A 16,704-nucleotide genomic window follows, 5' to 3' on the forward strand; every position below is an offset into this window, starting at 1 on the left:
ATCGCCGCTTCTTCGGCTTGTGCATTAACCGGACCGAACGCTAGTTATCCTACAACGAATTACTTTATATACTTTGAGTTGGGCAGCATACCAAGACACAACATATCCACCACACGATGTCACCCCTTCCACCTCCAATATTAGACTCAAAGTCAACCTTCAAGCCAGACTTGTTCAAGGGCAAAGTCCTCTTCTGCACAGGAGGCAGAAGCGGAATCTGCTACCAAATCGTTGAGACCATGATGTCGCTCGGCGTCGACGCTGCCATTGTCGGTCGAGAGTAAGTGTCTCCTCCATATAGCGTCCTTCTGAGTAAGCTGAACAATGGCCTGGATGGTCATCGTAGTGCCAAAGGCCTCGAGGAATCTGCAAAAAGGCTAGAAGCGTCGACAGGCGGAAAATGCATTCCAGCGCCAGCCGATGTACGACAGCCAGATCAACTAAAAGACGCGGTGAAGCGCACACAAGAGGCATTTGGTAGGATTGACTTCGTCATCTGCGGTATGTCCCAATGATGCTCCTTACGCTCAAAGAATAAGGCATATTGATTACACGGTATAGGCGCCGCTGGCAACTTCCTCGCCCCCATCTCTGGTCTCTCCGAGCGCGCTTTCCGCACCGTCATCGAGATCGACCTCTTAGGCACTTACAACACACTCAAAGCTACACTGCCCCTCGTCCGCGCATCTCGTGGTTCATACGTCCACATCTCTGCTACACTCCACTACAGGGGGGTGCCCTACCAGTCCCATGTAGGCGCTGCTAAAGCCGGTGTCGACGCGCTGAACCATTCGATCGCCGTGGAGGAAGGACCGTGGGGTGTAAGATCGAATGTGATTGCCCCTGGGTATGTTGATATCCTGCCAAACTGATTTTGTTTTAAAAAAGAAAACGACTGACTCCTGCTTCTCTTAGACCGATCGCAGAGACGGCTGGCATGGACAGGCTGGGCACCAAGGGTCGCAAAGTAGAACGGGAGGTTCCCCTAGGCCGACTAGGAAGTACTGGTCAGTCCCCTCACACGCTCCTGGCCACATGAAGTATAAATCGGTTACTGACGAAAAGTGAATATCAGTGGATATCGCAAATGCCGCTGTGTTCTTATTCTCTCCTGCGTCCGCTTGGATTACCGGGTCCACCCTCGTACGCCCTCGTCTTAATCTCTGGCCGTGTTTCTCTGCAGAGAAAACAAAGATCCCACTGACTCGGTGAATAGGTGGTTGATGGTGGTGAAAATCATATCCGATCGACGATGCTCCCATACCCCGAAAGTTTACTCGACCCAGAAAGCGTCAAGAGCCTTATCAAGCCACGACTGTAATATCAATAGCTAAGAAGAAATTGCGTTGGGTCATCGTCTTGGTTTAGCAAGAGCGAATGTAAAAGACATTGTTGCAATTCTGGTGGCTGCTTGTTCAAATCATATTACTATTCATCACATGTCAACATATTATAAGTTCATCCTACAATGAATATAACTCTTATTACAGGGTATTCTCCCTCATTTACTATTACTTCCTGCCGCCTCTGTACATCTCCGGTACGGGATTTGCCCTGATAACAGTCTCTTTTCTCCTTTGCCGATATTCCATTTCCTCTTCCATCTCTTTCCTCTGCCTTTCTTCAGCCTCTTTTCTTTCTTTTTCCTCCATCTTTTCTTTCACAGCTTGGTCAAACACCGCGCGCTGCTGTGCTCTGAGGGCAGAGGATTTACCGGGTGTATGTCCATGGAGAGGCACTGTACGCTGAAGGGCCCCAGCCCGGTTGGCGTGAGATTTCGTACATGACCCTGTAATGGGAGGTTTCTTCAAAGAAGAGGAAGACGTAGATGAGAGCCGTTCAAAAACACCACGGATGGCGGCAATATCATGGACCTTTTCTACATCGCGCACCTTGATTGGTTCCGCGGCGACTTTGTGGCCCCTTCCGGGCGGTGGCAGTTTGGCAAGCGCCGCAGATGCAAATGCAGATGTAGTGGCGGGATGAAGATGAAGAGGATTATTCTTGGATTTTGGAGATGATGGCCCTGCTTTATTGATAGGTTTAATGTTTGGCTGAGCACAGGATGGTTGGAGGGGACCTCGACTAGGGACTCTGGAAGTAGCCACAACTGTGGCTGTTGCAGCGTGGGGTCGCTGCTTAGCTCGTTGTTCCTTCGCCTCGACATCCCTTCGAGGAGGGGCGCGTACATGAAGAGGACGTGAAAAGGGGACGGGCTTCGTAAGGGCCCCCACCTCAGACACTCCTCCGCTCTCCTTCTGCCTGACTCGATATTCTGACTGAGATACAGTAGCTTCTACTCTCTCCTTTTCATGAATCGTTGGCGCTGCCTTCGGTGGATCGAAAAGCAACTTTTCCTTGGCCTGCTCTTCTTCTTTCTGCCCTTTCGGATCAATTTCGACCGTTGCAGGCGTCGCCGGGCGTATTAGGCCCGAAATAAAATTCACGACCTTTTCTCCCATCGAGGAGCGCCGTGATTCCCTTTTCTCCAGGGAGTCATTATGGGGAATGTTGGGCGTGGTCTCGTCTTTGCCGTATGAATGCGGGGCAGGAGTGATAGTCTGGAGCGATGCTGTGTTAGGGTAAGCGGCCGATGACTGTTGAGTGTGACTTGACTCAAATGCGCAGGGATTTGGAACTTTTTGATTTCCTTTTTCAGCTGGAACTGCATGGCTATCCTTCGCCGCTAACACGGCTGACTTGGCTAGATAGCGAGATAGGGCTGAGCCTTTTTCTGTGACGGTCTGGGCCTGGCAAAAAGTATCTGGTTGCTATGAAAGTCGTAAGCGGTGCTATTAATGATAACAAGCAAGTTACTCACTCGTGCACGGTGACTTGTAGAATTGTTAGATGGCTTCGATTTGGAGTCGTCTGCATGAAGCCGGGCTTTCAGTCGAGCACTGGCGTTTGGTAAAGTTGCGGACTGGCAGTAGGGTTGAGATGATGATGATGTAGAAGAAACGGAAGAAGATGGAGTTGTGTTGGCCTTGAGTCGTATCTCCTCTTGCGTTTCAACTACAGACGCGGGTGTTGTGATAATGGATACCTGCGGTATAGGTGTAAGACTGTTTCGCCGATTCGAGTCGGATAGCCTCCGTGAGAAAAGATCATCGTTCTTCTCCCTCGGTCTTCTAGCTGAAGGTTGTGCAGAATGATAATCAGCAATTTGCACATAGACTGTATTATCAAATTAGAAAACTCACGTCGTTTTGATGGACCAGCGACACCCAACAAAGTTGGACTACCTTCGCGCTTGTGCGCCAAGCGAGACGTGGCCGTCGCAGAAGACGTTGAAGAATCCGAGATCGTAGTACTTGTGGACAGTGCGGACGTGCTGATTTCTGATACCCCTCGTTTTCGATTCGACCCCTGGCTGGCAGCCTTGTCCTTTTGTTGGACCTCTTTCTGGTCGACTTCATCTGGCAGATAGTCCCCGAGGTCCAAAGTCATATCCATCATGGCCTCATCTTCAGCATCCCCGTCGACTGAAGCTTCTAGGTCCTTATTCTCTTGCATTTTGTTGCCGTTGTTCATCAGCATAGTCTCCCCTCCCCACATCGACTCATCGTCGAATGAAGCATCAAAAATAGGTTGGGCCTCGAGAAGGAGGGATTGGTCTGCGAAACGGGTATTTGGAAGCCAAGGGGTAGGTGGCGGCTGTGTTTGTGTTGGCATTGAAAGACTAACGTTTGGTGGTGGTACAGTAGATGTGCAAGGAAATAGAAATCTCGAAGTCGCTTTGTTGTTGAGCTGTCATCAGGTGTCACTGTTGCCTGCTGGTGTTTGTTTACAGACTCGGAATTATTTTGATTTTTTTTTTTTTCGAAGGGAGCGGCTGCCTACTGATCGCTCGCCACTCATCCACTCACCAATCTTCGCTATCCACATCTCATCTTCCAGTTCTTTCTTCACCTTTCCTTGCATATTTGTGGCTTTATATCTCGGCCAGTACTTTATCTTACCAATCACAATCGAACAAACGGCAACATCTTAGAACGATGGTGTGCAAAAAGTGTGAAAAGGTCCGTCAGCACGCCTCCACCATCTGCCTTTTAAACCATTTTGCTGACATATTGCACAGAAAACCTCAACATTGGCTACAACAGACCCTTTTCAACCTGCTTCTTCCACTCGAAAAATTGGAGAGAACAAGCTATTAAGTGCGAGAGCAAAGGCCGCTCCGTACACTAAGCCGGGACAGGGTTCTAAAAAAGGAAGCATTAACCCGTATGGAAACAAGTGCATTGATTGCAAGGTGAGTATCCATATACCGATATCCAAGATATATTTTAACGGAGCTGACTGAATGCTGTAGCAATCAGTACAGCAGAATAATGCCACTCGATGTCAGAAATGCGCGTATAAGAAGGTGTGTTCCATTGTGCTAGGACTAGGACGTCAAATACTAATGGTCGGGCATCTGCAGGGACTCTGTGCTATTTGTGGTAACCTTATTCTAGACACATCTCGTGAGTATTTCGCACAATTTACTGAGCTTTAAGGTCAATGACTAATAATTATCAGGCTACAAGCAGACAGCAAAGTAAAATAGATACCCCAAACGCCAAGTTTGTTTCCATCTTCTTCGCCACAGGAATGTTGTATGAACAAGTAAATGCAAATATTGTAAGCAACAGATAATGATATACAAGGAAATAAAACCAGAATTGGGCATATAAATAGGGGGTATCTAGAACGTTTATCGTCAAGTATTTCACTTGTTTTTTCTCATCAGACTCCCAAGCCTCTTCAGCCCCTTTTCTTTCACCGGCGCCGGCGGTGCTTCTTCGTCTACACCATTCTTAGGCAACACATTACCACTTGATCTGCTCGCGATTCCCATCATATTCTTCGCCCTAACACTCAGGCTTGAAACACTTCCGTTCTTGCCATGACTGAGTCCACTAGTCCCCAAGGGGCTCGTCAACGATCTATGATGATCCTTCTTTCGTGCACTTCCCGTTCTACTAGAAGTCCGGAAAGGAGGACTTGTAGATGTCGTGGTGCCAGCTTGAACGGGAGTTGAAGGAGTATTGCGAGTAGTAGAAGTGGATTCACGAGGTGTGTGGGTATGAGTGCTTGCACTATGGACAGTAAGGGGTTGGCCACCGGAGGAAGGCGATCTACCAATCCTCAAAGGAGGCAGATTATAGTCCTCCGAAGCTATCGTTGAAGTGATGTACGGTACCCTCTGGTCAAAGAAAGAACGGTCGGCGGATGAGCGATGAAAGTTGATCGAAATGGACGGCTGGCTTTTAATCGAGCTGTAGTATTTGGCGCGATCGGACGCGTCGAGAGCGAATGAAGGGAAAGAAGGAAAATGATCATCCGAAGAAGCAGATGATGAGGGGAAACCAGCCTCCTCAGCGAACGATTTGTATAGTTCTCATCAAGGAATAAGCAAAGACTACAATTCAGCGATTAAAAACTCACGGTTCTTCAAAATCTCGTAGAAGGCAACATCCCTGCATACTCGCTTATGCACTTCCAAACTGTCTTGAATTGCGCGCACGTATTGTATTATGGTGGCTTTGAGCTGCTGAACCCCTTCACAGTCTTCTGGGTGACTGTCCAAATAAGTGCCCTCAATAAACAGCTGGATGAATGGACGAAAATCAGTTACTATTGCCTGTTGACAGCCTATCATCCACATATCCACGTACCTTGCGATATCCCTTGATTCTCTCACTGACCGGTGAGTCCACGGCATTATTGATGGCTGTTCCCAAAACTTTCGATCTACAGTAATGTCAATTCGAACCTTTCCAAACCAACTAATCAAACTCACTCGGGCAATTGACCATTTTTCCCTCTGCTCGATTTTTGCAAACTCTTGATAACTGCCTGAACCTCCATTATGGCCATTGCTATGGGAGCAATCTGCTCATATCGAACGCTGATAATTTCGCTGCGACTGAGCACGCCTGGGAGCTCGTCCTTTGCTGCAAGAACATCAATCACTGCCCGCATGTTCGCGAGGATAACTCACTTATCAGTAAAGTCTTTTCTGTCCACGCCAAAGCCGTTTCCCTCTCCCCTGAGTCCTTCAAGTACGGTCTCACACTGCTGAATCTCCTGATCACATTCCATTTCCAATAACTTTGGACGTTGTTCGATACATTCTCCCCAAAGACAGGATTAGCCAAGTCAGGTTCGGGGGCTACAGGCATAACCCATATGACGGGGTTAGTACCACGTTTGATGGACTCTGGTGGAGGGATTTTGGAGCGATGGATTGTAGCCTGGCGATATTTGGTTTGTAAAATGTCGCAGCTTGCTCCAAATGTCAGTGCCCCCTCAAAAAAACACAAAAATTAAGCCACTTACAAATCCGTGTACTTTTGCCCTACCTGGGCCCTGATCACATAATCTTTGTTCTTATCCAGTGAAAGAATGTCGCCAAAGTATGCCACCCTAAAGTACTCCTGTTTTGGTCTCGTCACCTCCCCAATAGCCATCCACAGCTTCGCTTGATGTTCAAGAAGTTCAGTGATCATGTTAATGTCGTATGTGAGCCTTTGATGTTGAGTGATGAGCTCTTGACAAAGGTTGATGGAGAATTCATGAGCTTCGGCTTGCGCTATGAACGGTAATCAGAATTGTCGTTAGGTATATGAGATGGGCTTACCAAGATATCCCAGGATGTGATAGTAGATTGCCTGTTTTCTTGCAAACTCACTATGAGCAGGTAGCTCCAAATCGCCCCATCTTCCAGCATCCACCCAGTGTTCGTCTCCCACTTTCCAGTCATAGATGTCGGCATGCAGTTTCAACGCAAGCCCAGCTCCGAGCCAATCCTTGACGCTCTTGCTATTCTCCACCAACTTATGCACATATTTCACATACAAGCCTTTCCTACCTATCGCGCTGACAAAATTCATCAGCTGGTAAATAGCGGTGGCGCGTTCATCTTGCCACAGCGGGCCAGCAGGTATCTCCCGAAGAGCCAGCAGTAGGTCAATGAAGTACTCGGTCTGAGAGAGGAAGTTTGAGAGCTTGGTAGTGAAAGATGGATGAATTTCCGGAGAGGATTCGAAGATATTACGAAGTTCGGCAACGAAATAAGATTTCAGAGTGGGGTCAGACGAAGAGGGAGTGGCTTCGGCCGCGAACTACTCAAATATTCAGTTACACTGACTTCCACTACATTCCAAATTGTACTCACCAATTTATCCAGGGTCACAAAGACTTCTGTCTCTATAGAAGTGCGCTCATTATCCAGAAGATACTCAGCATATATCAATGAGAACAGTATTTCGACTGCCGTCTCACACAATGCATCGTGGCTTGATTGACACAACTCCAGTATCTTGCTTCCCAATCCGATGAATTTCGTCTGATACCCTCCCATCCTTAACGCGTGACCCCCAGGAATGTCAAGAGGCCATCCAACTGCCTTCCAAAGCCTCAACAGTAGCTTCGCACCGCCCTCCCTCAAATCTCCAGAGATGATCCATTCTGCTCGTCGACGTTGAGGCGTCTGGTCTTCCAAAGCCAACTCTTCAGATCCACAGAAGTCGCATAAGAGTTCAAAACAGTTTCGCCAGAGATTGGCATCGAATCCCTCCATTTTACTAGAGAAAATGCTGTTCCCAGTAGATTGAGGAGGGGAGGGTACGAATATATCCTCTTCCATTACTGTCGCGATGCACTCGAGAAACTTCAGTAAGCCGCTGAAGCACATTGATCTCAGGGTAAGCCATTGGCTTGGGAAAGCCTCAAAGTTGATAACAGATTTGGCGAAGTCGAAAGACTGGATGAAGAGCTTTCCGCACGACTCTGCACCTTCGATGTCCAATGTTTCTCTGATCCATCTAATGATATTGCCTGCTGGAGTAGCCAGGATCATATTCACGGTAACAACTGCGCACTCTGCTAGCCCGCAATTAAACAGCTCTGATGCAGACATGCCGGAATCATTCGCATTCTGATGGCGTTTGATGAGAGATGGAGGTGGTAATTGAGAGATGAGGGCGAAAGGGTAAGAGGTAGGGAAAATGTCGGGAGTATCTTTCCAGATGGTCGAAGTGATTGAAGAGCGTTGTCTTTGAAAGGCATCGAGAGTTCGTGGGTTGGAGAGTTCTGCATATGAGGAATAGAGTCCTGAAAGAAGGATCAGACAATACTCGATGTTATCTTCTTCCTGTCGCTTGGCCTCTTCATTCGCCTGAACTTGCGGGGATACGTAGCACTGTTGTAGCTTATCTGTCATCCACGCCAAACCCTACACTCTGTCATCTATCATCCTGCTATATGAGCTACCTCTTATTACTTACTGTGACAGCCAATCTATTACACTCTAGCCATTTCATCCGTCGACCATCCTTTGCCGTTTGATCAGCCTCTATGCCTCCGCTGTACTCATCGAATCGTCCAAGATGAGGTTTCAACCACCTCACAATGGCAGGAGCCAGCAATCTCCTGCTCTCTGACGTCTCAAAGATATTCTTGACGACCTGCAACAATAGCAATAGCTTATAGATAGCAATACTTCCTGTGGCGTACGAGAGAGTGTCGGCAAAGGCAATGACTATCTCTGCTATTTCAAGGGGCTGGAAGATATGGGTGAGATCGGGAAGAATATTGGAATAATGCTGCACAACCAAAGTCTGGGTACCGATGAGGCTCTTGTCCGGTGATTTCATGAGATTATTGATTTCTTTCAAAATGTGCTTGATCTGGCTCTGGAACTTTGCTTCAATATGCGCCGAGGGGACATCGGCCCTGATACTTCTCTCGCGATCCTGTTCTCGTGAACGAATGACGAACTGGAAGAACAGGTGCCAGACTTTCAAGAACAGTCGATAATCTTTCGTATGCGGCAAGGCCATTACTGACTTCATTGGGCGAAGCAGTTGAAACGAAGCAGTAGGAAAGTGAAATTGTTTACTGGTATAGATATGAAGAATATCCTTGAAGTTGGGGAAGCGCCTGTCATTGGCCATTGCGAGGACTTTGACCATGCCTTTGAAAACAAGGTCATTCAGTTGCTCTTGTCGTTCACTCAGGCTAGACACCAGGATACCAAACAATGAATCGAATATCCGCGGCACATAGCGGGAAATCTCTTCCTCGTCCACAAAACCAAACACCTTGAGCGTCTCGCAAAGTCCGATGGCATTTCCCGACTCTGTCGCAGCCTGCCAGGCGAACAAGGAACGAAGAGTCTCATCCTGTGTATAAACACTCGAGCAAATCCGGGTTCTGACCACAACTCTATCTCTCAAAGGGGACATACCCCTGAGAATCGTATCAGGCAAAACAGGATCTTGAGCCCAGCCCTGCGCACTATGTGGGGCGTCGAAATACAGGCTTGGCGTTGACTGAAAATTCTTCTCCATGTGGTAGAGCACAAGCTCATGGTCGTCATCCTTGACAAACATGTTCGCAGTTGAAATTGGAAGATAGGTAAAGGCGAAGGGCTTTTCAGCCTCATCCGCAGTCATTGGCCTGTTTTTACTCTTGGAACGGAACGTGAGAAAAAGGTGGCATTCTGACAACTGGACTGGGAGAGGTATCTTGACAAGTTCGTCGTACACCGGTTTGTCGTTATGGTGGAATACCATTGAATTCCATTGGGACATACCGGGTTCGCCTGATCCCCCTGCCATGATAGCATCTTCAACAACAGTCCCATCCATCTTTCTCATTTCCATAGTCACCTGCACATCACCGTTGTAACCAGGTGCAACGTTTTTCTTCATTCTCATAGAACCAGAGGAAGAAGACGGTGCATATGTGAAGGAGGCTGAACATAGCTTGATGTAAAGGTCATGTCGTGAATGGCCAGGAAAGACAACATCCGGGAATGAGAGACGAGATGTAAGAGGGATGTCCAGCAAAAGAGATGGATGTTCGCGGACAAGCTGAGGAGCTGGGCCGTGTAATGATTTGAGATAGAGAACGATACTCTGTGCTCTATATGATCGGATAAGTCAGACAAATATCTATAAAAGCCAAAGTGTTGGCTCACCTTGAAAAGGTCATGTATTGCTTGACGCGATTGTGAATCACATCATCAAACATTCCCGCAAAATCCCTCTCTTCCCTCGGGACATAGATCTTCACACTTTGCTCCACCCCTCCGCCATCCCTATCCAATCCATCACCCATCAACTTGCTCATCGAAGGCAAAAGCATGACAGCCCAACCTAATGGTCTCCTAACTCTGACTTTTCCGCCAAATTCTGATCCTCCATCAACCGTACTGGCAGGTGCATCAGTGGTGTTTATGGTTGGTGGTCGATGAGACTCTGGTCCATAGCCAGAGGTGACGGAAAAAGAGTCGTCAGTAAGATTCATCAATGAATCACCCCGCCAAATATTGTGACCAGGGTCTCCGGTTTCTGAGATACCATACAGACTCGAGCGCTGGTCAGCAACAGAAGCTGAGAGAGATGCCAGCGGCATGCCATTGTCGGACCGCATCTTCATAGCCCCGTTCCTTATTATCTTACATACAAGGTATGTGTTTGGCGCAAGGTCTTCGACTTTTAGGTCTGTGAAAAGAGTTCTTAATCTCCCTAAGCGTTGTTCCGAATCGCGTGCCGGGGAGCCATAGTGGTTCAAAATGAGACAATACTCTTCCGAAATAAACCTCTTGTCGGTTTTGTTATAGAGGGAAAAGTACAATTCTGCGGTTTCACCGGGGGCACAAGGGTTGGCGATGAAGGCACGCAGGTCAAGGAGTAGGTGGTAGAATGACCCTGCTGGTAAGTCAGAAAAGTCACCCTCGGGGGATGTAAGAGTATGTCGCTGGGAAACTTCTTCTTGAGGAGTTGAAAAGACTTCGGCAAAGACATTGTCGAGAGGGATAATGTCAATATAAGCAAGCCTGACTTGGTAGACATAACAGCTTATCCCTCCCACCCATTTCGTCCCCCTATAGGCCCTTTCCCTATCGACCACTACCACACTACCGTCTTCTAAACTTCTTACAATGACATCCAAACCCTGCGTGACATTGCACTTGACCAGGCGAGAGACGCATTCACGGCGGACACGAACAAGTTCATCGCCGCTAAGCATTTGCGAGAGTAGCTGGCGCCGACCCAGAAAAAGGGCATCGATATGTTGAGTAACAGTATTGAAAAGGCGGTACTCTCTGCTTGCCAGATACGTCGGTAGTCTCTGCACATTGCAAGTCAGCGCGATCTTTCCCCTGCAGACTGGCTCATTACACACGCTGTACCACTCCCTGATTGCACATGCAATCTCATCTATTAGGGGCCACTGTTGCCCACTCACAGTGGAATCCCCAGCAGTAAGCTTTGGAAGAGGCGGCTGGTCCTTATCTTCCTCGATCACAGTCTTTGCCTGCTCAAGCACCAGAGATTTTGGTCTATTCGGCCTTGGAAAGCCGTTCTCCGAGCCTTTCCTTGACAATGCATCTGCGGGTCTTCCTTCCGATGATCCAACTTCGACTACCACCGTCTCAAGACCAAAGATTTGCGACCTAGAGGCCAGCCCTGCATCGTCTTCATCCTCTTCTTTCACTGTGTGCATTTCGCTCAATATTCCAGTTCCCAGAGGCCGAAGATTGTAATCCGATTCTTCAACAATCCCTCGATATCTTTGTTCCGCAGCTCGAATAGCCTTTTCGTACGCGACAGAGAGCTCTCCAGTATCGTTTTCGTTTCCTGGACGGATATGGCAGACGGAAGCAGGGAATATGCCTGTTAGTACCGAGGGCTCTGGTCGAGGGAAGGAAACCGTTTGAGCAGACGTTGCTTCGGATGGGATGACAGGAGAGAGGGAAGTGATGGAAACGGCTTGGACAACAAAGCTTCCAGCAGGCTGTATGAGCAGTTGATGGAACATTTGAGAGATGGACTTACCCTCTATACCATAAGTCACCCCTTCCATCCTCTTCGACCGAACATCGGTATTCTTCAAAGGCATAGAACTCATCTCCGATATCCAGTCGTATCTCATATGGGTTTCTCTCCCGCTGATGATACAAGTCACCCTCAGACAGCTCTGGTTTATCACCCGCCCAAGACAAGTCATCCAGGCCATGGTGAGGGGCCAAAGGCGGTAATTTCGGTGATGTCTCATCTACCGTCGTCGGAGTAGGTGGGGATGTCTCTGGATGGAATGGGTATATAACAGATCCAGAATGGATATATGGGAGCGGCTGCCATGTACCTGTCATACTTAGACTGTATTTAACGGCGTGTTCAGGGCTTTCTCAACTCGTAAAGAAGGCAAAGAATGAGCTCTTAGAACGAGATGACTTACTGCGAGCGAGAAGGTCCGGGCACGAAATTGCGGAAAGAGTGGTAACTCGAAGCCAAGTACGGCTGTTATATGCTCATGTATGGCTCTGGGGTATAACGAGTGTTAGGAATAAATATCGATGCAAGAGAAGAGAAAGAAAAGGACCAAACAAGAAGGATCGAAGTCTACTCCAGTCTGACCCATGTTGTAGTAAAAGGAAGTCATGATCTCAGCGGACCGTGCCTGGATTGCCGATAGCAGATAGATAACCATTCAAATTTCGTTCGTTTCACCTCAAAAACAACAACAGATCACACTGCAGCAGAGATGCCCATTTCAAAGCAATTCGTCAGGTATGTACATCCATATAGTGCGCACAGCCTGACGAATAACCAGAATCGCCCCTCTCAAGGCCACTTTTACCCACACGCGCTTTCATCTTGCTCTTCGAACAGTCGACCACCCTGTCGTATACCATCGCCTATTGCTTTTCAGAATCAACAAGCCAGATGCTTCATTGGGAGGAAGCAGCGGATCCGCTATAGGACAAGTCTTAACAGGTCCTTCATCATGGAGAGCACCCGAGCTGTACTGTATGGAAGAGACCTGCCCACATCTCGGTGCGCCATTGAGCCACGCGGAGATCGAGGACATTGAAGATACACGAGCAATTGGTGTGTAATTCTCTCGTGGTGAATAAGCATCAAGGACTTATGATACTTTTAAGTTTGTCCATGGCATCAGTATGATTTTGGTATGTTTGATCGCATGTCTCCGTGAGTGCTTACTGACCTACATCGTAGACTTGAAGGATGGTTCAAGCTGTAAGCCAATACAGCATGCGTTCATTGACCCTCTAATAATATATCTTTACTAGCTACTGGTCTTCAAGCTTGCACATACGAAGTAAAGGTTCAAGGCATAGAAGATGATGCTGAGGTATGGGTTGAAGCACCGCACACTGGGAGTTTTGGGACAGACGCCGATCGCCAATGGGAACTCGTTGAAATGAGAGGCGTCAGCGAAGGTGGGACCTCTTGATGATCTCAATCAAAATGACTTATCAAATTGTGTAGAGTTCCTGGACCCTCCTATACCCTCTCTTCCCTCTCTCTCCGTGTCAGGACATTGTTCTTCACCTTCATTACCTCCACAACTCTCTCACACCGCTCCAAATCTGCCAGATCCTTTACCAACGTCCCTTCTAGCATTCGCTCACCTTATCCTCCGAACTTCTGACCCGCAGCTGAAATGTCTGCTCACTCGAGAAGCTGTAACCCGTTTAAGAGCAGGCCAGCTCAAGTCCATACGGCCAACCATGGGTGAGATCAAGAGGGAAAGAGAGAATGGAGGTTTGGTAGATGAGCCACCTAGAGAGGTCGAAATCATTGCACCAGGAAAGACACCTAGGCGCGGGAAAGGTGGGAGCGAGAAATCTCGCATTCTCATGCTTCGTAAGCCTTTATTTCTTTTAATTCTAAACTATCTATCAAGACGCTCATTCCCGTACTAGACGCTCTCGCCAACATTGAGCAGTATGCGATCGATTTGGCATGGGATATCATTGCACGCTTCGCGCATGTTGAGGTAAATGGTGAAAGATTGCCTATAGAATTTTTCTTGGACTGGGCCAAAGTCGCAGAGGATGAGGCGAAGCATTATACATTATTGGCTAGACGGCTAGTGGTGTGTATTATATTTCAAAGGAGAATCATGATCGCGAATGCTGACAAATTTGTAGGAAATGGGCTCATACTTTGGCGCCCATACAGGTAAGTGCTACGATTTGCATTCTCCCTACACATTCTTTGCGGGTCATTCACCATTGGACTTAGTACATGCTGGCCTTTGGGAATCTGCAACCCAAACGGCCGGCTCTCTCTCTGCGCGCATAGCGATCATCCATCTTGTCGCCGAAGCTCGAGGGATCGACATGAACCCGCTTACATTAGCCAAACTTCAGGCAGCCGGTGATGCCGAGAGCTCAAAGGTACTGGAGATCATTCATGCCGATGAGATCACCCGTAAGTTCCCGCCAGGTCTTAGATGGATTTGTTTCCAAGGGCCGTGCTGACATACACCCGAAAGATGTGACTACCGGCCATCGATGGTTTACTTGGCTGTAGGTTTACTCATCTTCTATCTATCCTCTATATGGTCTATGTCAGTATCGTTTCTTACAAAAATCCTAACTTGTCTTTTTTTTTCTCTTAATATTAGGTGCGCAAAGCAAGGGTTGGATCCTATCGCCACTTTCCGCTCTGAAGTTGAGACCAACTTCCGCGGGAAAATCAAAGGCCCCTTCAACACTGAAGATCGTCTCAAAGCTGTACGTCCTTCCCGTCTCCATCGACCTTTCTATCGTTGCCTTCCAATTGGTGTTTTCCGGATTCTTATCATCGAAAGGAGCAGTCGCTAACTTCCATTATTTTTAAAAATCTAGGGCTTAACACCTGACTTCTATGAAGATCTCACAGGACAGCTTGGCTGGAAGGAAGAGTTGGTTAAGAGGGCAGAGAAGGCTGCAAGAGAGGCCGAGGGGGACGAGCATCTTCATCCAAGATTGACATAACATGCTTGGATCATTAATTATATCATTGATTGAGGTGGTCATTAACATATACGATTCTCGCTCTGTCATATCGTACAGTATGCCCGAAATGCTGGTTTTCGGTCCATCATAACGTATTTCTTCCCATAAAACTCAGAACTCTAGGCAGAGAATATTCCCAGCATCGTGCAATGTTCCCAGCTCCCCCAACCAGATAACTGGTTCGTGTTTCATATTTGGCATCGTCCAAGTATGCATTTAGAAAAAAAGAATGTTAGGTACCCTGTTTGCAATTTGCAACTGGGATATCTAACTCTATCTGCCAGCGATCGATGTTATTCTTCATTCTAATACCATCAGTGGCGAGGGACAAAATTGAGAACGAGCAAAATAAAGAAGACCGAGACGATCATACTGCTGCTGGTCCTTGGGCGGGATGCTTACCTAGATTGCTGCATCAGCTCTGGCATTTGAAACTGCGTTAAAAAATTACTCACTCGGTGGACGGTACTCTTGATGTAGCCACCAGTAGGGGAAAGACAGGGCATCAAATATCTTGTGTCTTCTCGTTTATTTATTAGTTGGCTTCTGATCACTTTCATCTTTGTGATCTCTGATCTCTAAAATCAGGCGAGGGTCTATTTGCCTTCCGCGATTGAAAGCACAGCAACGGATTATGTGTAATGCATTAGCTTCTAGTCTGCAATAATGAGTAGTTGGCAGATGAATGATGAGAAGGGAGGAATGAATAGCGTGCAAATAGCGTGGCCGACTGTAGTAACGTTGGCGTTACTACCTAACACGCCAATCTCGAAGATCGACAGGATTTTTTGAATTCTGATTTGTTATTTGTGAATCTTGACCCATAATAACTGCCAGCAACGATTGCCAGGTGCGCTCAATGGGCAGGATACGCAAGTTGAAAAATACTAGATATTACGGTATAATAGAGACACGGGTAAGGCCGTTATTTCGGGTGGTATAACACGACCTGATGAAGTACAGTGGCAACAATGGTGTGTAATAGTGTGCCTACCAAGTCCAGGTTTCCGAAATTTAAGTATCGGATAGCGTTCGACAAATGATGAAAGACGAGGAAAGACCGGTTTATGCGGCTGTACATCGTCTGTGAACCCAGCAGCACAGCCTCTGTATGAGTACTACTGCGACGACTATTAAACGCATCAAACCGACCGCTCGGACCAGGCGCACCTATTACTGATATCTTCTACGTGCTGGTGTTGACATTCGCTATTGTATCGGCCCATTCTTCTTTCTCGCCGGCAGAACCAATCTGATCATATGAACTTGGGGTGAAGGGAGAGTATGAAGGCGAAAGATGGCAGATCCGAATGTCGTTAAGTAATGGGTTTTGTTTGAAGAATGGATGTAAGGTCTTATTGATCATCGAAACTCTATGATGCCATTTATGCTAGAAGGAACTGCTGCTGCTTCTTCCTTGCTTGCCGCTTGTGATGACTGTTCAGTGGTGATAAATGATTGATAGATCGTGAATGGTAATAAATGGCGACGGTGCGCCGTGCAGCAGTGACCAGTGGTGTGGTCGATTTTTCGACTGAAATGAGAAAGTCACTCTCAGGGACAGAAGTTCCCACCAGTATTTGTACTTCGAAGCTAACTACATTGAAGAAGAACCATGCCGGGCGAGAATATGGGAAAATGGGGAGCTTTTCGATCTTGAATAAATGCCTCGCTCTTCGTTGTCCTTTCTTTGGTCTTCGGCGGCTTTTCTCTTCCTGAGCCGCTTTTACGTGCTCCCTGCTGATTGGTGGCTTATACTTTGTACATAAAAGAGGACAAACGATCATGAAGCATGGAGTTCGAGTATGTATGATGTACACGGGGCGTGAAGTTCCATGTTCAAGTTCGTGTTCCATATTCCATGCATGATCCATGACGTGCTGAATGAAAGA

At 47.4% G+C, this 16,704-nt stretch overlaps 5 protein-coding genes and 2 non-coding genes; 4 read left to right on the forward strand and 3 right to left on the reverse strand.

Moving 5' to 3' along the window:
* Positions 1-72: 72 nt before the first annotated feature.
* Positions 73-1,504, forward strand: CNAG_04238 (peroxisomal 2,4-dienoyl-CoA reductase). XM_012196294.1 has 6 exons: positions 73-280; positions 347-501; positions 562-847; positions 916-1,007; positions 1,076-1,143; positions 1,217-1,504. Exons 1-6 carry the CDS (start codon positions 117-119, stop codon positions 1,319-1,321), a joined length of 870 nt encoding a protein of 289 aa, XP_012051684.1. The 5' UTR covers positions 73-116; the 3' UTR covers positions 1,322-1,504.
* On the reverse strand, positions 1,409-3,786 carry CNAG_04239 (hypothetical protein). The gene is made up of 3 exons (XM_012196295.1): positions 3,204-3,786; positions 2,822-3,135; positions 1,409-2,771 (listed from the first exon to the last, which is right to left on the reverse strand). The coding sequence occupies exons 1-3, from the start codon at positions 3,673-3,675 to the stop codon at positions 1,512-1,514; spliced, it is 2,046 nt and encodes a 681-aa protein (XP_012051685.1). The 5' UTR covers positions 3,676-3,786; the 3' UTR covers positions 1,409-1,511.
* CNAG_04240 (hypothetical protein) lies at positions 2,025-5,509 on the forward strand. The gene is made up of 9 exons (XM_012196063.1): positions 2,025-2,582; positions 2,629-2,782; positions 2,842-3,096; positions 3,151-3,646; positions 3,705-4,022; positions 4,082-4,255; positions 4,316-4,369; positions 4,427-4,469; positions 4,525-5,509. The coding sequence occupies exons 5-9, from the start codon at positions 3,999-4,001 to the stop codon at positions 4,545-4,547; spliced, it is 318 nt and encodes a 105-aa protein (XP_012051453.1). The 5' UTR covers positions 2,025-2,582; positions 2,629-2,782; positions 2,842-3,096; positions 3,151-3,646; positions 3,705-3,998; the 3' UTR covers positions 4,548-5,509.
* On the reverse strand, positions 4,446-12,375 carry CNAG_04241. Of its 2 annotated transcripts, none has more exons than XM_012196296.1 (13): positions 12,241-12,375; positions 11,838-12,155; positions 11,185-11,785; positions 9,974-11,130; positions 8,277-9,918; positions 7,166-8,224; positions 6,629-7,112; positions 6,328-6,580; positions 5,990-6,273; positions 5,789-5,942; positions 5,664-5,739; positions 5,434-5,596; positions 4,446-5,385 (listed from the first exon to the last, which is right to left on the reverse strand). In XM_012196296.1, exons 2-13 carry the CDS (start codon positions 12,152-12,154, stop codon positions 4,715-4,717), a joined length of 6,861 nt encoding a protein of 2,286 aa, XP_012051686.1. In that variant the 5' UTR covers position 12,155; positions 12,241-12,375; the 3' UTR covers positions 4,446-4,714. The 2 variants fall into 2 exon arrangements, with proteins under 2 accessions (XP_012051686.1, XP_012051454.1); XM_012196064.1 differs by having other exon boundaries at positions 11,838-12,161.
* On the forward strand, positions 11,273-15,126 carry CNAG_04242 (hypothetical protein). XM_012196297.1 has 12 exons: positions 11,273-12,572; positions 12,616-12,893; positions 12,947-12,973; positions 13,023-13,043; positions 13,097-13,246; positions 13,296-13,673; positions 13,733-13,905; positions 13,961-13,991; positions 14,055-14,243; positions 14,308-14,341; positions 14,440-14,548; positions 14,663-15,126. Exons 1-12 carry the CDS (start codon positions 12,547-12,549, stop codon positions 14,789-14,791), a joined length of 1,545 nt encoding a protein of 514 aa, XP_012051687.1. The 5' UTR covers positions 11,273-12,546; the 3' UTR covers positions 14,792-15,126.
* Positions 14,757-16,555, reverse strand: CNAG_12834. XR_001046113.1 has 3 exons: positions 15,983-16,555; positions 15,268-15,933; positions 14,757-15,214 (listed from the first exon to the last, which is right to left on the reverse strand). It is a non-coding gene; the product is annotated as a hypothetical RNA (non-coding RNA).
* Positions 15,600-16,204, forward strand: CNAG_12835. The gene is made up of 3 exons (XR_001046114.1): positions 15,600-15,728; positions 15,776-15,786; positions 15,842-16,204. It is a non-coding gene; the product is annotated as a hypothetical RNA (non-coding RNA).
* Positions 16,556-16,704: the final 149 nt, after the last annotated feature.

The sequence above is a fragment of the Cryptococcus neoformans genome, chromosome 9 (genome assembly GCF_000149245.1).
Source record: "Cryptococcus neoformans var. grubii H99 chromosome 9, complete sequence".
Taxonomy (NCBI): domain Eukaryota; kingdom Fungi; phylum Basidiomycota; class Tremellomycetes; order Tremellales; family Cryptococcaceae; genus Cryptococcus; species Cryptococcus neoformans.

Bases quoted from the DNA above. Each gene is read 5' to 3' on its own strand.
- CNAG_04238 (XM_012196294.1), top strand. From the start codon at position 117: ATGTCACCCCTTCCACCTCCAATATTAGACTCAAAGTCAACCTTCAAG. The intron at 502-561 runs GTATGTCCCAAT...TACACGGTATAG, and splicing joins GATTGACTTCGTCATCTGCG to GCGCCGCTGGCAACTTCCTC. The intron at 1,008-1,075 runs GTCAGTCCCCTC...AGTGAATATCAG, and splicing joins AGGCCGACTAGGAAGTACTG to TGGATATCGCAAATGCCGCT.
- CNAG_04239 (XM_012196295.1), bottom strand. From the start codon at position 3,675: ATGCCAACACAAACACAGCCGCCACCTACCCCTTGGCTTCCAAATACC. The intron at 3,136-3,203 runs GTGAGTTTTCTA...CACAACCTTCAG, and splicing joins CGCTGGTCCATCAAAACGAC to CTAGAAGACCGAGGGAGAAG. The intron at 2,772-2,821 runs GTGAGTAACTTG...CGACTTTCATAG, and splicing joins CTACAAGTCACCGTGCACGA to CAACCAGATACTTTTTGCCA.
- CNAG_04240 (XM_012196063.1), top strand. From the start codon at position 3,999: ATGGTGTGCAAAAAGTGTGAAAAG. The intron at 4,023-4,081 runs GTCCGTCAGCAC...CATATTGCACAG, and splicing joins TGTGCAAAAAGTGTGAAAAG to AAAACCTCAACATTGGCTAC. The intron at 4,256-4,315 runs GTGAGTATCCAT...TGAATGCTGTAG, and splicing joins ACAAGTGCATTGATTGCAAG to CAATCAGTACAGCAGAATAA.
- CNAG_04241 (XM_012196296.1), bottom strand. From the start codon at position 12,154: ATGACAGGTACATGGCAGCCGCTCCCATATATCCATTCTGGATCTGTT. The intron at 11,131-11,184 runs GTGTGTAATGAG...TGCAATGTGCAG, and splicing joins CAATCAGGGAGTGGTACAGC to AGACTACCGACGTATCTGGC. The intron at 8,225-8,276 runs GTAAGTAATAAG...GACAGAGTGTAG, and splicing joins GTAATAGATTGGCTGTCACA to GGTTTGGCGTGGATGACAGA.
- CNAG_04242 (XM_012196297.1), top strand. From the start codon at position 12,547: ATGCCCATTTCAAAGCAATTCGTCAG. The intron at 12,974-13,022 runs GTATGTTTGATC...CCTACATCGTAG, and splicing joins ATGGCATCAGTATGATTTTG to ACTTGAAGGATGGTTCAAGC. The intron at 13,992-14,054 runs GTAAGTGCTACG...CATTGGACTTAG, and splicing joins ATACTTTGGCGCCCATACAG to TACATGCTGGCCTTTGGGAA.